This window comes from Mus musculus, chromosome 1, assembly GCF_000001635.26.
Source record: "Mus musculus strain C57BL/6J chromosome 1, GRCm38.p6 C57BL/6J".
Classification (NCBI taxonomy): domain Eukaryota; kingdom Metazoa; phylum Chordata; class Mammalia; order Rodentia; family Muridae; genus Mus; species Mus musculus.
The window spans coordinates 97,721,002-97,741,546 of NC_000067.6; the positions used below are offsets into that span (position 1 = coordinate 97,721,002).

Below are 20,545 nucleotides of genomic sequence, written 5' to 3' on the forward strand. Positions count from 1 at the left end.
TTTCCTCTGATGTAAACGACAAGGGATTAGATGTCCTCAAAAATAGCTGTTTGTTGCTCTGAATGCAAGAATGGAAAATATTTAATGAAATAAAGTTTAAAAACCTGTTGCCATGAGCCAAAAATACTGGATGTGAAAGCCAATGATTTGGGGGAGACAGGGGAAGAGGTGATTTGTTCCCCTGATCTGCGTCTTCGACGCCCAGTACCCACACCACTGGTATAATGCAGCCAGGTGCCAGTGCCCTCTGGGCTAGACACACTCAGGGGGGTCTCTTCCTGGAAGTAAAAAAAAAAAAAAAAAGGCAAAAAAAAAAAAAAAGCAGAGCATGCAAAGTTAGATACATTAGAGCCAAATGATCAGGAAGAAAAAAAAATACAGTTTATTTGCATTTGCTTATCCCTCAAAGGCAAATTATTAGATATTCATTTGTGAGCCAAATAGGTAAATCCCTAAGAAATTAAATAATTGGCATATAGCATTAACAATCATAGAAAGACCTTATTATCTTTAAAGACATAAGCTATATTTTCTACTAGTTGTCCCATCTTCCTTAAAATTAGAAAATTATAGTCTTTCTCTTAAATGAAAATATTTAAGAATAAAAGGAATTTGAGTTTATTTTATATTAGATATTAAAAAGATTTTGTGCAAATTTTTGGTTGGAAATTTTAGTCTAAAGCATAAGCAGGTAAAACAAATTCAGTGTGTAACCTAGAAAGGGAACTGGGTTGACCACAGCTGCAAAATTCAGAGGCAATCAAATGGACAGATTTGCTCTAAGTGTTTGTGCTTGCCCTGCATGAGAGAGCCAATAGGTGCAGGAGACCAAGCCTGCAGCAAACATTCTCATTGTGCACACTGTGCAGGTTCAGACAGTGAGTTCAGACTGAGATCTCCTTGTAGATAATGAAGGGAATGCCTTTCTCTGTGTGTCTCTTCAAAGTATAAACTGACACCTATGGATTTGGAGGATGCTGGAAAAAGTCTTCAACTTTTACTTGAATAATTTATCTTACAAAGTAAAAGCTTGGCACATCACAATGGAATAATCTCTTGGAAGCAACTACTTAAACATCCACAAGAAAAAGATTTGAAAATGTGTACTCTGTTTTAGTAGTTACCCACGGCAGTGGTTCTATTTGCCATGCTAGCAACACACACACACACACACACGCACACGCACACGCACACGCACACGCACACGCACACACACACACACACACACACACACACACACACAGACAGATCCTGTAGAGGGCACAGGAAAGGGTTTAACTGAGAAATTCTGAAAAACTTAATAGAAAATTATTTGTTTCTCACTATATCAAAAACACTGCTTTCACACAAATGGCGGATTAGACTATATTAGTTTAAATAATTTCTGTCTTGTTTGTTTGTTTTCCTGAAGTTAGGATATCTGGACAAAGTTTCAGATTTCTCAATTTCTGTTTACGTTTTAATAGAACAAATGATCACAAGTAGCTAGAGTCTCTCTTCTTTTTAAATTAACCTTCTATAACTAAGTAGAAATAGCATATGAGAGGAACATTAACATATAATTTCTTTTATAAAGTTATGGTGATCTACTTTATGATTAGTTTTCCCCCAATATGTAATTCAGAACTTGTATTATTGTTATAAGTGGGGTAGTGGTAATTCTTTTTGTTTTTTACGTTATTATCAAATAATGTTAAACATAATTCTATATACTTTTTATATTTAAACATCAATTAAAAGTAGACGATCTAAGAGTTTTCTCTTGGGAGCTTAACTTCTTACTTCATATGAAATATTTAGAAAAGACTTAGAAGCACTGGTCTCAAGCAATGCAAGGAACAGAAAGAAGGTAACTCCAAGTATTAAAAATACTTAGACACTAAAAACAATTCTAAGCTACCTTCTAAACAGTCGACTTGTATATTATTTAAATCTTATTCCTTAACTGAGAATAACTGGTTTAACTTAATTATAGATCTTAATATGCCATTATAAATTTCAATTATATCATCAAGCTTTCAAATTCCTATGTAGGTTTCTGCAATCTGGCTAAGAAAACCTGCAGTGTTACTAGTATCAGGCATCATTTAAGTATCTCAGGCAATTTTTATCTACTTTTATACAAAAATAATTGCTGATATATTAGGCTTTTAATTGAGGTACTTACTGAAGAATAGTTAAAGTGAGAAGACAAAAGAAAAGTGGGTAAGTTCAGCAAGTTCTTAGACAAGCCTCTCTCTCTTCCCGAGCCACCACAGCCCATGCCAGGCTGAGAGCTGCACACAGAGCTCTGGTCTCAACACTCATCGCTGTATCTCTGGGCATGCTGTTTGTTCCTTTGTTCTGCAGTCTCATGTAATCCAAGCTGGCCTCATATTCCCTAAGTAGCCAAGGGTGACACTGGATGTCTGAATCCCTATGCTTCCTGTCTACTTCCAAAGTGCTGGGCTTACAGGTAGATGATGCTAGGCCTGGTTTATCTGCTGTGTTGATTTTAACAGCATCTATGTTTTGTTTTTGTTTTTAAATATTTGTTTGAAAAATAAAAAGTGTTGATAACTAAAACTGTTCCTATTCCTAGCCGTACAATTTAAGCTGTATTTTCTTTTCCTTTGAATGACTATGGTTAGCTTGCCCTGTACAGGACACACTCTCCATAGATACTCACCTCATTTGCAGTAATCTTCCTGGACCTCGGAAGCGGTGATTTCCTGTGTATATGAATTGGCTCAGACACCAATGGTTTAAACAACATCACGGCCCGGTCAACTTCATCTCGTTTAGAAGTGTGAGGCTCATCATCGTCAGTTTTAAGAGACCTTCTGCCTTCATTCTGTGAGGAAAGAATATGATGCACTTAAAACTAAGATTAAAACGCCTCTCCTGAGCTGGGTGACAGGACATGCCAGGATTCCCAGCAGCGCCCCAAAATCAAGTTTGTAAAGCCACAGAGAAAGAACTTGTCAACTCTCACAAGCAAACAAACTCTAAACGTCAATAAAATGCTTCTGATAACTAACAGCCAGCTGCTATAGCTATTATATAAAAGTTTTTCCTCAAGTGAATTAATATTAATTTAATTCCTTATTAATCTTATACCTTCTTAGTATACCAGGTATTGTGAGAGACAAACTGCTTCAAGAAATATACATATTCTGGGGAAAAGTTAGGGCTAAAATGGCAATTATAATCATATAAAGCAAGTCTTTAGCCAAAGTTCATCAAACAGATGAACAATTCTAACAAATAACTGTTGAATTAAAAATCTTTAGAATAGTTAAACGCTACAGTAAATATTTCCAATAAGTATGAGAATATATGAAAAATAATCACTTTATGACCCCTTTGATATTTTACTGTGTGACATATGCCAAGAACTTAGATGAACTGAATATAGCCAGGTTATAGACAAGCTACAATACATTATACCAACATTACATCATTATATATTAGAATATAAAATTATTAAACAAACTTAAAACCAAATGAGCCATTGTCGAGTTGACAATAATGTTATTAGTTACAAACAATAATAAAGGTTATTAAAACTGAGGCTCAGCTGAGAATTAGAACTTATAAAAAGAAACAAAGGAAAAGGGTTGTGTTGAAAACAACTAAAGCCTATTGTCAATTTGTAATAATACTACTAAGTAGAGTTCAACAGAAAATTGAAAAATACTACTGATCAAATTAGTGAGCTGGAAGAGAAGGGCAGAGAAATGTTGCATCTTAAATTGAGAGAAAAGTAATTAAAATATACAGAAGAGTATTATTCAAAATGCTATTCTAAATATTTATTTATTCTAGTTATCATTTAATTAATTTGTTGATTTTTAACTAATTAAAAATTATTTAAAATTTATTTTGACATTTATTAAGTGCCTCAAGCAAGTGTTAAAAAGCAAACAAACAAACAAACTAAACCACAGTGTCAGTCATAAACAACACATAAAAATCAATTAACTGCTTACAAAGATAATGTAAGAATCCTGTCAACATGGTGAAAGAATTAAAAGGCAGGAAGAGAAGGCAGTAAAGAGATAAAAGGCTACAAATACCATTTAAGAATATTTATCCTAAATATGTCAATAATCACAGTAATTGTTCATGACAAATCAAAGAATAAGATTAACCATACAGATCTCTCTCTCTCTCACACACACACACAAAACATTAAACAGACTCTAAGTTTTATTTATATATTTATGTATTCATACATGTTTGTAACAATAAAAAAGGACAGAATTTGAGAGAAGGTGGGGAACATGGGAGGGGCTGGGGAGATGGGAGGGGCTGGAGAGATGGGACATGAGAGGGGTTAAAGTAGAGAAAGGGAGGTGGAAATGATGCAACTATATTTTTAATTAAAAACAAACAAAAAACAAACCAGAAAATGGATACAGTGTAGTGGCACAGGCTTTTAATCCTAGCACTGGGAAGCAAAAGCAGAGACAGGCAGATTTCTGTGAGCTTGAGACTAGCTTGATCTACATGGGGAAGTTCAGGCCAGGTAGGGCAACATAATGAAGACTCTGTCTCAAACTGTTTAAAAGATATATACACTAAAAACAACAATAACAACAACAAAAAATCAAAATCCTTACTGCTTAGAAGTCTGACAGAACTAATGAAAACTGTCAGAATACTTCATAATCTTGGTGAGATACTTTTGCACATTAAGTAGCAGAAAAAACAATCAGACCAAAAAGACTCTTTGAGGGATATAAACCATCCAAGCAACACTGCTAATAAGTTTTACCTGACTTATACTTAAGACTTGTATTGAACAGAGACCAAGAGAATGAATGAAACACACGCACACATGCGCGCGCACACACACACACACACACACACACACACACACACACACAGGACAATAAGGCAGATCCTTATACACTGAAGATAAAGCACACTCAATACATTCTCTGACAATGCCATTAAGGCAGTGGCTACTAGGAAAAGCCCAGTGTATTTTCTGTGAGGTTGGAATTAGACCATATGCCTCAAATATAGAAACCAAAGAAAAAAAGTGAACCGACTAATAAAATATTTCCACGTAATGCAGCTCCATGTGCAAACACCAGCAAAGGCAAACTTCAAAACAGATGGTCTAGGAGTGGATTGGACAGAAACGGAGCACGAGAGCAGGTTGAATAAAAACATGTATACAGACGAAGCCAAAGGAGAACCTGCTGCTTCCTGAAAACAGGAGGATGCCAAAACTTCCTTCTAGGGCTCATTAAATAGCAAATACAGATAAGAAAAGGTACTGGTAAAATCCATAAAAGCAGCACCACTCACTTTATAAAAAATAAAAAGATAATCCAAGAATATTGACAACTATAGATCCTCAATTTTAAAATTTAAATAAAGCCAAAATACAAATTACCTAAAAAAATATAAAAGACATGTAAACACGAAATTATATACTCAATAAGTTGATCATATGATTAGAATATTACTAAATAAGTTTTAAAAATTATACATGCAGCTTCCCAAACAACAAAATTTAATAATAGAAAAATCAGAAATGAATAATGCTAGTTTTCTAAAACATGTTCCAGAAAGCACTTAGTCCTAAATACAGTACCGGTGAGAACTGAAGAAGCCATGCTGGGCACAATGCTCAGTATAAAGTAAGTACTCAACAGACAAAAGAACCGAAAACTACAACTATACTTACATGTTCTAAACACAGCTTAGAACCCAAACTATCTAAAGAGATCAAACTCTCAATGGTGTAATAGACATCAACTTGTTATTTGCTCTGGTATAATATATATTTAAAATTTTAATATATATTGAAAATAAGATTCATTTATTCTTATTTAATGTGTAATTTGTTATGTGTTTTGCCTGCATGCATGTCTGGGTACCATGTTATGTGCCAGGTGCTCACGGTGGCCAGCAGAGGGCCTGAAACGAGCTCTAGACTGTTGTGAGCATCAGGGCACTGGGAGTTGTACCTGCATTCTCAACAGGTCACTTGTAACACTGGGGCTGCCTGACAGAACAGTCAATGCTTGAGTGCTGAGCCAGCCCCAGGTCCATCAGATTATACTGTTAAATGGTAAAGCCTTTTTTCCTACTAGCTGCCATGGAAATGATTTATAGAGTAATGGAAAAGCTTGTGGATACATCATGAAAATCTGAAGCGGAGTAGCTATGCACTGAACGTCTGCATTACCTCCCTGGATGCTGGCCTATACCCATAGCCAGATGGCAAATTCTTATCTTCTTCACAGCCTTTGGCTCCAGGACTAAAATGTAACTCAACATGAAAGCGTTCCTCTGAGGAAAGGTCCTGAAATACACAAAAGAACACGTCTCCAGTGAGGAATTTCAAGTATTTGCTTACCTCCGGTCACATGTGCAAAGCAAGAGCTCCGTTACCTTGTTGGGATCCTCATAGAGCATGATAACAATCTGCGTCATGTAGTTGAGCTCATTGACGACGTTTAGATAATCCATAGCTCGTTTCCACTGCTCATCCTTTGAGTCCTGAACAAAGGGTCTCTGGTAAGTATTCTTCATACCATTGCACATGGAAGTCACTTTCTTACCATCATGACAGCTTACTTAATGTGTTATCACATACATCCGGTGAATAGAAAAAATATTTGCAATGTTTACCACATATGACAATACTTCTAAGTTTTGTCAAGACAATTTACAAGATGTAGAAAAAAAATCTCTTGAAATATAACACATGCTATTGAATTCTAAGGGTAAGAATAGCTTTTGAATCTTATAAATCTGAAAGTGCCTAGCAGAGTCCTATGCCTCATGGCACAGAACGTTATCTTCAAAGATGACTGCTTCTCTCTGTAGCATAAGTCTATCAAAAATGCCACTACTTAACACTACAGTGACTGTAAAATAATCAGTATAACGAGACATACAAAAATCCAACTGATCTTATCATATCCCTCATCATTAGATATGACTTTAGAAAAAGTCAGTCATCTTCACATGTGTAATCAGTGCACCAGAGATGAAAGGAATTATAAGAGAATGAGGACATCTAAGACAGAAAGCTCTACTTGTAAAAACAAAAACAAAAACAAAAACAAAAACAAAAAAGAACCCAGAAACTACTGTAAGCACGAGGTAAAGTCAGCAAGGTCTATAGTAACTGGAACATCACAGGAACGGTTTCTTCATTGTCCATGTATAACAAAGCATTACAAATATGTAAAAATCCACCAGTGTTACAGTATATAATGAGGGTAAATAATAGAATGAACTTTAGCTTAGCATGACTCCTATTCTACAAGAACACAATTATGAAACTACATGCTGACTGGTCTATTTTAAAATTCAGTATATATTTCCTTTTTACTTCAGAAAAGATTTATCTCAAACTTAAGGCGATGGAAGTTGCAGAGTAAGAAAGCACATTTACATGTGTGCACACTGAGGAAGTAAGATTGGCAAAGGTCGCCAGGCGTGGTGGCGCACACCTTTAATCCCAGCACTTGGGAGGCAGGTGAATTTCTGAGTTCGAGGCCAGCCTGGTCTACAGAGTGAGTTCCAGGACAGCCAGGGCTACACAGAGAAACCCTGTCTCAAAAAACTAAAACCAAAACAAAACAAAACAATTAGAAATCTTTCCAAGTCTGCTCCCACGAACACATAAAATAAAAAAATACCTAGAATATCTTCTGAAACATAATTTAGTGTTGTTAAGGCCCCGAGATGATTATAATAATTTTATTTCCATAACAAATCTTTTTAAATGTCCATGTTGGCCTTAGTCACCCGTAGCCACCCCGTCGTCCCTCTGAGCTTGGGACAGAGTTCAGGTGCATTGCTTCCCAACGTTGCCTGACAGTCAGGCCTAAGGTTTGGATGGTGAATTACCCAACAAGCCCCATGCCCACTGCTGTCAGTTACATGGAGTAACCCGAACTTACATCGCATAAGGCGCCATACCGAAGAATGGATAGTAAAGAATGCACATGACTCTCACTGGTAAAATATAATCTGGTGCGGACGTGCCGCTCAGGAGACAGAACACCTCTAGAATACCTGAAGTTAGAAGCAGAGGGTGTGAAAATATAACCACATAATCAAAAGCATATCAAACATGGAAACAATTTTATAAAATGGAATTCAATCTTATTAGAAGAAAAGCCCCATAAATCAATCTATCATTCTGCAACTGAGAGTCTCTGATAGATACTCTTCTAACTAAAACAAACTAAGCCCTCTGAGAATAGTAAAAACAAAACAAAACGAAACAAAACAAAACAACAACAACAAAAAAAAAAACCCAGCAAAAACCCAAACCAAACCAAACAAACAAAAAACCCAGAAATAAAAAACCAAACATACAAATAAACAAAATGCACACAAAACCCTCCCCAAAACACAAAGAAAACATAAAACAGCATTACTTAACTTCACTGGAAAAAGATGAACTTAGTTCCTCTAGTAGCAATAACAGAGGAACTCAGAGGAAATAATGCTGCCCAATGGGGTTCACAGTGGTTAGGACAGATAACTGATAAAAAATATCTTCCTACCCCTTTCTCATACAGGCACCAAACAAAACCTTGCTTGAGCCTGGCACAGGGAATGTGACATAAAGCCAAAACGTGGGTAAAGGCTAGATTGTGATATGACATCAGCCAGCACAACAGACAGAAAGAAGCACTGTCTCTCTCAGGGATGTATGTCATCTCAGGGATGTAGGTCCTGACAGGGTGTGCCTATGGCATGCTTAAGTCTCAACCTCCCTCGAACCCCCGCCACACCCTAAGAGGACAAGTTAATAGGAATATCTAGATTACATAATTTATCAAGTGACACACTCTTGATTTCTACATAAAACCAGGAAGTTCTTTAGATGTGAAATGCACAAAACTAGGTGCATATAAATGTGAACAGCTGCGACAGTCTCTTACACAGGATGGAGTTTATTGACAGTATCATCATCTTGTGTCCTCTGAAGATCTGATCGGATTTTTCTAACTAGTGGAGTACAGTAGCCTTTGGCAATCTCCAGTTTTTCAGCTTTAGTTATACCATATTCCTGAGCAGAAAAAAAGTTAAGTTAGGAAACAAAGCTATAATAAGTAGTGTTAGCAAATGCACTCCTGAAGTGAAGAACTATTGTGAGGCGCAAATATTACATAAAGGCTTTTAAAGCAGGCAACTTTTAGTTTTCATTTTTGGCAACTCCAAGTATATTTCTTTTCAAGCCTGTGTGTGTGATTGGAAGAATGGAAGGGAGGGACTGAAAGTCTGCTGACTACTGAAAGGGGTATGTTGAATGTATTAACGCACGTTCTATGACCAGTCCTCCTTTTTATCAAAAGAATTAAAATATGAAAGACACAAACCTGAGCTCTGAAACTTTTAAACCAAGCACACAGGTAATTACCATTAAAAGAAGTACAACCAAAATCATTCTAACATCAATGTTCAAAAAGCCTAACAGATTTTTCGAAAAGGCTTTTGTCTAGTTAGTTGTAGTAGTGAATTGTTTATAATCCCAGCACTTGGGAGGCAGAGGCAGGTGGCAGATCTCTGTTGAATATGAGGCTAGGCTGGACCAACTAAGATCACAACGCAATGAGACCCAGTCTCAGAAAAGAAAGAAAGAAAGAAAGGAGAGAGGGAGGGAGGGAGGGAGGGAGGGAGGGAGGGAGGGAGGGAGGGAAAGGAAGAAAGCCTTTGTCTAACATTCTTAAAGTTTTTAACTAGCTATAAGCATAATAATAATAAAAAATTGACAACTATAATAACTGTGAGTTAATTAGATTTATAAAGAATTAGAACAATGTAAAATGTAAGAAAACAAGGTCATTGCAATATGGCTCCCTTCAATGGACCAGACAAATCCTTTCCTCCCCAAGTTGTTTTTAGTCAGGGTTTCATGCTATCATATCTGCACACTAAGACAAGACTTAAAGTTTCCTAAATTCAGTCACTAAATCTTGTTAATCTAGATTAAGTGTAAACTAGTTACAGAAAGGTATGTATACAAAAATGAATAAGCAAATAAAAGAAAAATGTTGAAATAAAAAATAATAAGAGAAAGTTGTTCTGAAATTTGATTTAGCAAGTAATAAGTAAATAGAAAATTTCATACAATGTTAAACACGTAAAAAGATAGTAAAAGAAATAAAAAGAAATTAGTTTTTCTTCTTTTTTCTTTTTTTGTTTTGTTTTGAAGACAGGGTTTCTCTGTAGCCCTGGCTGTCCTGGAACTCACTCTGTAGACCAAGCTGGCCTTGAACTCAGAAATCCGCCTCCCTCTGCCTCCCACGTGCTGGGATTAAAGGCGTGCGCGACCACTGCCCAGCTAGAAATTAGTTTTTCAAATAAATTACCAATAATCTAATCAGAATAACTAATAATGTCAATGGTGATTATTGATAGTTAGACAGCTTCATTGATGTGGAAAGAAGTTCCTGATGCTAAATAAAAAAGAAAAACAGTATGCTTTTCTTGACTCCATATTTGTAATGAAATTATAAATAAATGCAAATATACATGTGTAAATATACATATGTACATGCACTTGTCAGAAAAATACATGCATGTGAATTTAAGGAAAGAAGACTGAAAATTCCAAACACTAACATTCTTTTCTATTAGTTGCAAAGTTAGAGCAACTATTCTGTCTCTATGTTTTCTAGATTTACAACTATGATATAGATGTCTACCTCTCTACGTGCATGCTATTTATTATTATACATTCTTTTTCAAGACAGCTAAATTTCTGTTCAGTTGCCATCCTTTTGTTGAAATTAAGTAAAATAATCATTAGCTTTCTGCTACAAAGAGAGCCAATTAAGACACCACATGAGCCTACTTAAAGCTGTCCTGTGGCAATCTCCACAAGATTGCCACTAGAATCTCAATGGCAAGATCTTAGGAACCCCATTCATAATCCATAGTTAACAACACCAACACCAGAACTTACTATAATTTAAACTACTAGACTCTGATGAGAAGTTTCTTCAGCTGCATATGGAAGATACTGAAGTATATACACAGTGCAGGATCACACCATTGAGCATGAAGAGCTGGCTTAGTGGTGAAGCACTACTGCCTGTTCTTCCAGAGGACCTGCATTCAATTCCCAGCACCCACACAGTAGATAACAACTGTATGAAACTCTAGTTCCAAAGAATCTGATGCCCTCTTCTGGGACAGTGCATGCACAGATATACACAGAGGCAAGACACTATACAAGTGAAATAAGAAACAACTAAATACATTTCAGATTATCTTTAGATTCCATTAACACATGAGCATTCTTTTTTGGTCCAAACTCTTAGAAAATAACTGTAATCCTCAACCTTAAAATATATTGTATATGTAACAGAAAGAGGTAAAATTTAAGTTAAACAATGATGCAGACTGTACTTCCATATAAAGCATTTACATGTACATGAGACCATTAAGTGATACATGTATATGAATTGCAAGCCTATTCTAAAAAATGCACATAAGCCACTATCTAGAATAGAGTGTTCTATCTTACATTTATAAGGTTCAAAAACTTTAAATAATCTTCATCTTTAGCATATATTTCTGATCAAACAAGCACACAGCTATTCCTCTGTGATGAAGAGCACCGTCAAATGTGCACAGCATCTACAGAGGGTGTACCTGGCTGAGGTTCACTTTACAAAGTCTCAGTCATTTAGACTTTGACTATCAGGAAAGAAATACTGGTATTCTTTGAATAATTCTTTATACGTGCATTTACAAACAAGGCAAACTAAATTATTCCTCATAACCTTTATCCTATTCACGTATTTCAAGGCAACTGGAATCTCATATCCACTCTAGCTTCTACTTCAAACAGCCAAGTCATTTAAAAGTAGCTACATTAGAGAAAAAGATCCTAAAATGGCAACTGGAACTTAATTCTTCTATCATAGTCATAACTTCTGCATCAATGGGGTTCATCCTTTAATCCTTCATTAATTTAGTCTCTATAAAATTACATTCAGTTATGCAAAATCTGGTTATAACTTTACTCTTATTCTCCTATAATAAGAAAATCAATATCTCTTGAAAGAATTACTTATCCTGATCTCTAAGTACTTTCAAAATATTTATACATAAAGTAAAAAGACTATTTGGTTTGTCTGCTTTTTTGCTGAATGAGACTTTCAGAGATGGACCCAAAAGTCTATGTAACTTAGGGAAGCTGTTACCCCTGAGCCCTATGCCAGCCTGTGAAAATACTTACATAGGGCCACAATTAATGTTTTCTTTCCCTTCCCACACACTACCCCAGCACAGTGTGGCAGGTACACAAGTTGTGTGCAACAAAAAGTTGCTAATTCATTTATTCCACACTGCTTTGCTTTGTTTGTCAGAGTATTATTATTCAACTAAAAAAAATCACATCCTTATGTCACCAAAACTAGTCTGTAACACACATATTATAATAAACTTGGCTTAAAAAAAAAAAAAGAAAATCACAGAATATACGGCACTAGCATAAATCCTAACATACACTGTGAACTCTGGGTGACCATGATATGTCAGCATGGCTTTAGTAAATATGCTACTTCAGTGGGTAACTTCATGGAGGAAGAAGAAAGCAAGCTCCATTTGTGAACGGACAGATGTCAACGGGAACTCTTTAGATCTGCTACTTAATTTTCCAGTAAAACTAAAAATGCTTTAGTAAGTAAAGCCTACTTTTAAAAAGTCAATATCATCAGATGGCTAGCTAATCAGACAATGAGACTAATATTACCAATAATACGCTTATAATACCTCAAATTTACCTAATATAAAAGTTAAGGGGTATTTCTAGGATCTTGCAAACTATCTTTATCCAACAGTGAGTACATGAAAGTGCTTTTTACATAATAGTATAAGGAAATTAACTCCCAAGGGTAACTTACCTGAGGGATAACAATATCTGCTAATGCCTTTGAAAGCCTATATAGTTCCATTGTGTTTTCTAACTTCAAGGAACCGTTATGCTGAACGTCATATTTGATGCAGTCATATATGTCAGGGATCTTGCTAATATCATATCTTCCATTCTTTGTTTTAAAATCCTTCTCCAACTTGGACCATCTACGCAGCATAAGTTCCAGGGTCTCACTGTGGTAAAGCTGAATATCTAAAACAATAGACACTTGTTAGTATATACAGCTTAAAAATCTGAATAGGAATAGATCTGAAATTTACTTGTATTCTATTGTAGCTCTCCCTGGCCTGGAAATCCCTATTTTTCTGGCTCACCCTCTGTTGCTGTCATTACAGCCACGTGATTCCATAACTGGCTTCCTATGAGTAAAAAACTTTAAAGAGAAAAAAGTAAAGCCCTAAGAAGCTAGGAAGTACTACTATCTACATGAATCATTAGTAATTAGATGGCTTTAGGCTTGGATAAGTACTTAGCACAAGTACTTGGATTAGAAGTCTGATATTTATGAGACCTTTTCCATATATTGCAGATTTTGATAACAATTATTTTGATAACAATATATTACAGATTTTGATAACAATGAAAACACCAAGAAATACGGCAAAACTCTCAATTAAAATGCTTTCTATGCAAAAATTTAAATACTTTACTTTCCTAAATTCCTGTAACCAAACAGAAGAAGCAGACTATATTTTGCAGAAAGTAACTCTTAATATTAAAGAGTTCAAATGACTCATTTTTATCACAAAGAAATCTAAGATGTCAACCATCGATTTCAAACTAAACTTGGAACCAGCGCTTTCTGCTTCTTTGTACGATGCCTATCTCCTGCTTATCTATTTGGAAATGCTACATACTCAATGATGAAGTAAGATGCTGCTGTCTTTTTCTTACAGTCATAGATAAATGGCTATAACCTAGCTCATACTATTTATACTCATATTTCAAAGCAAGGCTTGATATCATAAGATTCATATACTTTATTTAACATGTTTAACAAAAAGGACAGAAACTTCTATTCTAAATTCTAAAAAAATATATATATTTACCAGCTGATTTGGGATCTTCCATCCGATATCTAATTTGGGAAGTCAAACTTTGAATCAAGGAATACACTTTGTCACAGGTTTTCACTGGATTTTTAATCAAATGCATTGATTTGATAACAGAAATGCTTCCAGATGGAGTAAGCTACAAATGAACAGGATAAGTGTTTTATTTTGGGTTATGTCCCATTATCCAAGAGGAAAAACACAAAATTTTCCATAGCAGGGAAAATAATTATATTCTATGTATTAAGATATTTAACATACATAATACCATCAACAGGGATGTGAAAGTCTCCGGCGTTCATTCTAAAACAACATTAAACTTTAACTACAATTAGATTACCTAAAGAAGGTGAAGAACCAAGCCTTTGAAGGAAGAGGACTCAATCACAGGAACGATGGTTGCAGAACTCAAACTGTCAACCACTATCTATTATACTTTGTTAATGAGTTTTTTCCTATTTAACAAGAGCTATTAACGTTTCAGATTATACACTGAACTTTTAAAACTTACATTGGCAAGATATGTAGCAAGATGAAATAGGTTTCTACAAATACAACAAAATGCAAAGAGGAATTGTACTTCCAGTTATAGTGAACTTGGTATTTTGGACCAATGTTACTGCTGGAGGTAGTGGAACTTCAGGGAGAATAGCATTTTATTCTTTAAAGCATCTAAGAGACATCAAGGTCACAAAGAATTATAAAAGAAAAACAAAATGGTCAGGGATCAAGAACATGAACCTGATGTTAAAAGACAGCTTTGTTTGTTTTAGAGAAGTTTGTTGATTCTACAGAAATGTTGGGAAGAAATCTAATATTGTTGAACTAAGAGCACCAAGTTCAAAATGAAATCTGGGATTCACCAAGGTAAAAAATGGTAAATAGCTTGTATATAGGATTCAAACAGAAAGGGTGCATCAAAAGGAACCAAGCCAAGCAACAAACTACCGACCATCAATTAATCAGCTTGTTGGCCAAGAAAGATGTATTGGTGAAGCTGATCTAAGACAATACCAGAATGACCTGCCCACAGGTATGGTAGACACAATTAAAAATCTGAGCTAACAGTAATGTGTATGGCCATCACACAGAGAAGGACTGTGCACGATACCTCTGCAACAGTCATGCAGGTATGCAGAACACATGCTGGGCTAGTGGGACTCACTGTATGTGCCATTCCATAAGCGAGAAAGAGAACATTGTACTAGAGATTCCTGATGCTTGATCACATCATTAAAATGTTTCATAGAAAATATAGGACAGACCTCAAATGAGTAGCTCGTATGGTTAATGCAGACCAGATGTGAAAACCTTACCAAATCTATTAATTTTTGGTTGTAAAAAAAGAAAAAAAAAAGATTCATATAGAAACAAGTCTCCCAACTACACAATCATCATTAGAAAGTGTCACTGCTCAATTCTATCTAAACTTAAAAACTAACGCCAATTTATCTCCAACTATCCCGCAAAAAATGAAAAGGAAGGAAACACTGCAAATTCATCCCACAAGATCAGCATTTACCTGGGATGAAGAGCAGACACAGAAGGAAAGGCCCGAGGAAAGGAAGGCAGCGCAGGAAGAGGGAGATTATAGATCTGTGCTGCCATAAATAAATGTAAAATACTGGCAAGCCAAGCACAACAGAACATCAAAAAATGATATACCATTAGTACCTTCTCAGGTTTACGATGGGTCACTATATGTAAAAAGTAAACAGCAGAGTGCACTAGCCTCAGGAGCTCACTCCTGTAGAGGAAGAAAAAGCATCCAAGCAAGGAGGAGGGTTTGGGGAGAAGAGAGAGGAAAATGATATAATTATAAGATAATCTCAAAAAAGAAAAAAGGGAAACAATACAAACTATATAGCCCTTAACAGTAAAATCTCCCTGACTTTGGTACTGGAGGCACTTATTTTAATATACCAAAGGCTGTGCAGAGTAACTCAGCCAGCACCACACTGGCCAGGGGAAGCTCAGTTTTTTCTGAGACCAGAAGAGGGAAATAACTACCATTTTTACCACGGTCAGCACAGTTCTACTAGACTTACTTAGCCAGAACAATCAGGTAAGAGAAAAAAACAAAGCATGAGCTCCAAATAGGTAAGGGAAGAGGGAACGTTATCCTTCTTGTGGACTGCATAATTCTAGAAGCAGAAAAGCCCAAGACACCATCCACTAAGCCAGCTAATGACTTATGACAGCAAGCGCAGCTACTCTTCCAGCTGGAGGAGGAGATTCCCAAGTGAAAGGAGAGCTGGAGCGATGAAGTAAATCCTCCTCTTAAAAACAGAAAGGAGGGAGGCCACCACGCCACAGAGACTGAAAAGAACGCTGGACCTGATAAACCCAGCAAAGCGCAGGACAAGCTCACAGTACACTTGTCACTAGTGTTGTGTGCTATAATTAATGATGTGGCTAAGACTCAAACTAAGAAGGCAATCACATTCAGAGAAACAGACATGTAAATAATAACTCAGAGGGCTGATGATGTACAACAGTGACAACTCCACAGAATCCACATACAGCACAAAAAACTCAGATGGAGTCAGAAAACCTCCTGTAAGTACAGAACAATAGAGACGCAGACCTAACAGACACGTGCTGAACCATTCTTAGTTTTGCTAATTACACAGGGCCCCCAATGGAGGAACTAGAGAAAGCACCCAAGGAACTAAAGGGAGCTGCAACCCTATAGGTGGAACAACAATATGAACTAAGCAGTACCCTGGAGCTCTTGTCTCTAGCTGCATATGTATCAAAAGATGGCCTAGTCGGCCATCACTGGAAAGAGAGGTCCATTGGACTTGCAAACTTTATATGCCCCAGTACAGGGGAACGCCAGGGCCAAAAAGGAGGAGTGGGTGGGTAGGGGAGTGGGGGTGGGGTGGGTATGGGGGACTTTTGGTATAGCATTGGGAATGTAAATGAGCTAAATACCTAATAAAAAATGGAAAAAAAAAAAAAAAACAAAGTTCACACAAGAAGTTTCCACGGGGCTTAGTAGTACTCATTATTTAATAGTATTTCTTATTTAGTAGTAACTCCACAGTGTTTAGAGCAGAAATGAAGTAGCTGTTTATGAATCCTTCTCCCCAAGTAGGGAAGGATTTCCTTGCTATTTTTTTCCTTCAGCATATTACTGACAAGGAAATGAAGACAGAAAGGCTGGCGAATCCATGACTATAGATGCCAAACTCCAAACCATATCATTTGTAAGCTCAAATTAATACCGTATAAAAAAAGTTGACGTTATTCTAGGAGCAAAGCATTTTCATGACATTAACTTAGTAAAAAAATTTTTAAAAGACCATATATAATTGCATAGTTTGTTAAAAGGTGATTTCAAAAATAGAACAACAACAAAAACAGAGAAAAAGTCAAGTCTAACAGACAAGTATTAAATCTTCCTCTGGGAAAATGTGACCAGAAAAACAAGTGCTATTTTAAGGAAGGGGTGGTGCTGTAACCCTCCAGTCCCAGAATCAGGGGGCTCAGGCAGGAAGACTGCATGCTCTTTAAGACCACCAATAACAAACTATAAAGACTGGAAAATAGCTCAGATTAACTTTACATTAATATTAAAGACTATACTTCTACATCAAAACAATCAAAGAACAGCAAACATTTTCAAGGAGTGCCAAAACCAACTGCATTAAAAATACCATTTACTTCACCTCAAGTCTAACAGGAATAGGATATACTGACTATCACTGAAAATGTTATTCAAAATTTTAAGGAATCTAAATAAATGTGCTATCAAATTTTTACATGTTGAAAGGCTGAATGTAAACTGGTACAAGACATGGAAACAGGATTTCATGCAAGCTTAATAAAAATCCCAATAATATTTTTAATAAGCTTATTGTAAAGCTTACATGGCAATTTGAGACATGCCAAAAAACGAAGAGAAAGAGTTTGTGTAGAAAGCATAAGATTTTATTCATTATTACTACACAATGATCAGCAAACAGTGCAGAGGAAGAAACATAAACAATGTTCCAGGAGAGTGGAAGAGACGCTTCAGCTAGTGCTAAATGTACATAGAGTTAAAGATAAAAACTGATTTTCACATATTAATCTCATAACCTACAGAAAAAAATCAACTTTTGTATCAAGATTGATAAAATTTTATCTGTAACAGAGCATAAATAACACAGAGAGTAAGAAAAAAAGCAGGCACCAAGCAGAAAAAAAAGGATAAGATATTTAAAAACTCATGACAAAGGACATCTGAGCAGTAAACTGGAAAGAAATGAAAAGGTATATCATAGGCTTATGTTCCAAAATGAGCATCAGAGATAACCTGAGAAATGCCCAAGTGAAGAATGTACGGAGCAATGGCAGCTTTCAGACTTTGAGTCTTAACTGGCCCACACTTTGAAAAACAGTCAGACTTTACCCAGTAACACTAAATATAAGCATACCCAATTTACATCTTCACTCTTAGAATACATTGAAGAGAAACAGGGTCTCCTAGGAACCAAGAGATATGCAAGGATGTTCATGTCAGCAATAATCTTTTTTTTTAATTAGATATTTTCTTCATTTACATTTCCAATGCTATCCCAAAAGTTCCCTATCCCCCCCTCCACACACACACACACACACCCACCCACTCCCACTCCTTGGCCCTGGCATTACCCTGTACTGAGGCATATAAAGTTTGCAAGACCAAGGGGCCTCTTGTCCCAATGATGGCTGACTAGGCCATCTTCTGCTACATATGCAGCTAGAGACACGAGCTCTAATCTTAACAGCCTTATACTGCAACCAGTTGATCACATCATAAACAACAGAATCTTCATAAAATAAAATAAGGTACAGCAAAGTAAGTTCTGCAGGCCAAGCAGGGTTGGTAACATAAGCCTGTAAGGTATGTGTGGTTTTAACATTTTTCAAAGGGCACCAAACCAACCAACCAACCAACCAAAGGAAAAAGAACCCCAAACACCACCACCAAAAGCACATGCACACACACAGACACACATACATACACATGAGAGAGAAGAGAGAGAGAGAGAGAGAGAGAGAGAGAGAACAGGGCTACAGAGGCTACAGAGACCATAGTTCCTGTCAACTTGATGAGACCAATATCCCTTGTGTTCATGTGTTTCCGAGCAGGTCTGTAGGCAATTATCTTAGTTGAGTTACCTGAGGTAAGACAACCATTATAGAAGTGGGCTTTACCATTCCTGGCCTATATAAAAAGGAAAGAAGTTGCGGACTGTGCCCAGCTACCTCAAACTCGGCTACGGTGTCATCTTTGAGACAAGGGGCTGGAACCAAGTCAAACCTTTCCTTCCTTATTTTTGTTGTATTTGATCACAGCAACAGGAAAAGTAACCTCAACAGGCCCACAAAACACAATATTTATTACGTGATTCTTTTAACAACATAGCAAAGATTATTAATGACCTGGGTGAAAATGGAAATACCAAGAGTCCAGCTGACCTTGGCAGGCACAAGCTGAGGGAAGAAGTGCTCAGGCCTACCTTCTCGTAGTCCTCAGCTGTGAAATCCCTGTCTTTCTGAAGTATTTCATGAAGCCTCGCTTTCACACGCTGCTGACAGCTACTCAAAGAGTCACTATCACTATCCAAAAGGCCGTTCATGTTTGCACTTTTCACCATCTGAACAAGAATGGGGGTAAGCTCTCCTTCTAGAGCCAAGAGACCCTAAGTACAAAGATAAGCGTCAGTGTTTTACACATATGCAAAATCACAGGCCATTTTACAAGATGCTAAACGTTACAATGCATAAGCTACTCATCATAGATCCACTTTACTACTACTATGACATCTTTGTCAGCAATGGCTTGATTTGGGATTCATAGCAATTATAAAGCTGCACGTACCTTTGCGAAAGCAGCCGCCGTCATCTGGACCCGCCCTTCATCAGAGGCATATATTTTGAGGTCATGCCTGTAGGTGCTATGTAGTCGGAGTAAACCACAACCAGGAAATCCTGCATAATCTCCTGAAAACAAATGCTCACATCACTTAAGCTATATTTCTGCTTTGTGGTGCCTCTACAAATGCTTAAGAATATCACAAGGTAAAGTAAAGTGTACAGATACGGTCAAGTGATACATAGCACTTACCTTGACCTCCAGGGTACATACACCGAAAAGCTCTTCCCAGCTCTTCAGCCTGAACCCTGCCCGCAGGGGTCAGTTCTCCTCCCCATTTTAGAACCAAAAGTAAGGACGGCTCCTCTCTTCGGTTATCTAAGACAGATGTGAGTGATAAAACAAATGTTATATCATGCATAATAACATTTAAACTAGTGTCTAAACACATCTCAGTATTAATCTTTAACCTAAAGATTGGCTTGTTAGCCTAAATCCTGATTTTTATTATTACATCTCTCACAGATCATTTTTGATCATAAGCACCAATAGATATAAGAAATAAACCCCTATTGTTCTTCATCACGGAGCGATGACTGGAAATGTTAAACACGTAAAGTGAAACATTCAAACTTGTATTTCTATTTAAGATGGGCAGAGCTTCAACACAGGCTGGTATAATGAAGTACCATGATAGCTCAGTCTTGCTTACCTGAGGGGAAAGACTCT

The 20,545-nt window shown here is 36.5% G+C and overlaps 1 protein-coding gene across 20 annotated transcripts in view; it reads right to left on the reverse strand.

Moving 5' to 3' along the window:
* Ppip5k2 (diphosphoinositol pentakisphosphate kinase 2) overlaps positions 1-20,545 on the reverse strand; it is a 64,369-nt gene that overhangs the window by 14,959 nt on the left and 28,865 nt on the right. For 12 of the 20 annotated variants that reach the window (XM_030253785.1, XM_006529496.3, XM_006529489.2 and 9 more), the window contains 11 exons: positions 20,069-20,194; positions 19,823-19,944; positions 19,461-19,643; positions 13,966-14,107; positions 12,885-13,108; positions 8,910-9,037; positions 7,917-8,031; positions 6,394-6,501; positions 6,188-6,304; positions 2,669-2,833; positions 105-278 (listed from right to left, as the gene is read on the reverse strand). In XM_030253785.1, coding sequence (XP_030109645.1) covers positions 105-278; positions 2,669-2,833; positions 6,188-6,304; positions 6,394-6,501; positions 7,917-8,031; positions 8,910-9,037; positions 12,885-13,108; positions 13,966-14,107; positions 19,461-19,643; positions 19,823-19,944; positions 20,069-20,194 — 1,604 coding nt within the window. The remainder of the gene's footprint in view (positions 1-104; positions 279-2,668; positions 2,834-6,187; positions 6,305-6,393; positions 6,502-7,916; positions 8,032-8,909; positions 9,038-12,884; positions 13,109-13,965; positions 14,108-19,460; positions 19,644-19,822; positions 19,945-20,068; positions 20,195-20,545) is intronic. The other 8 variants (NM_173760.5, XM_030253787.1, XM_030253800.1 and 5 more) reach the window with 3 other exon arrangements.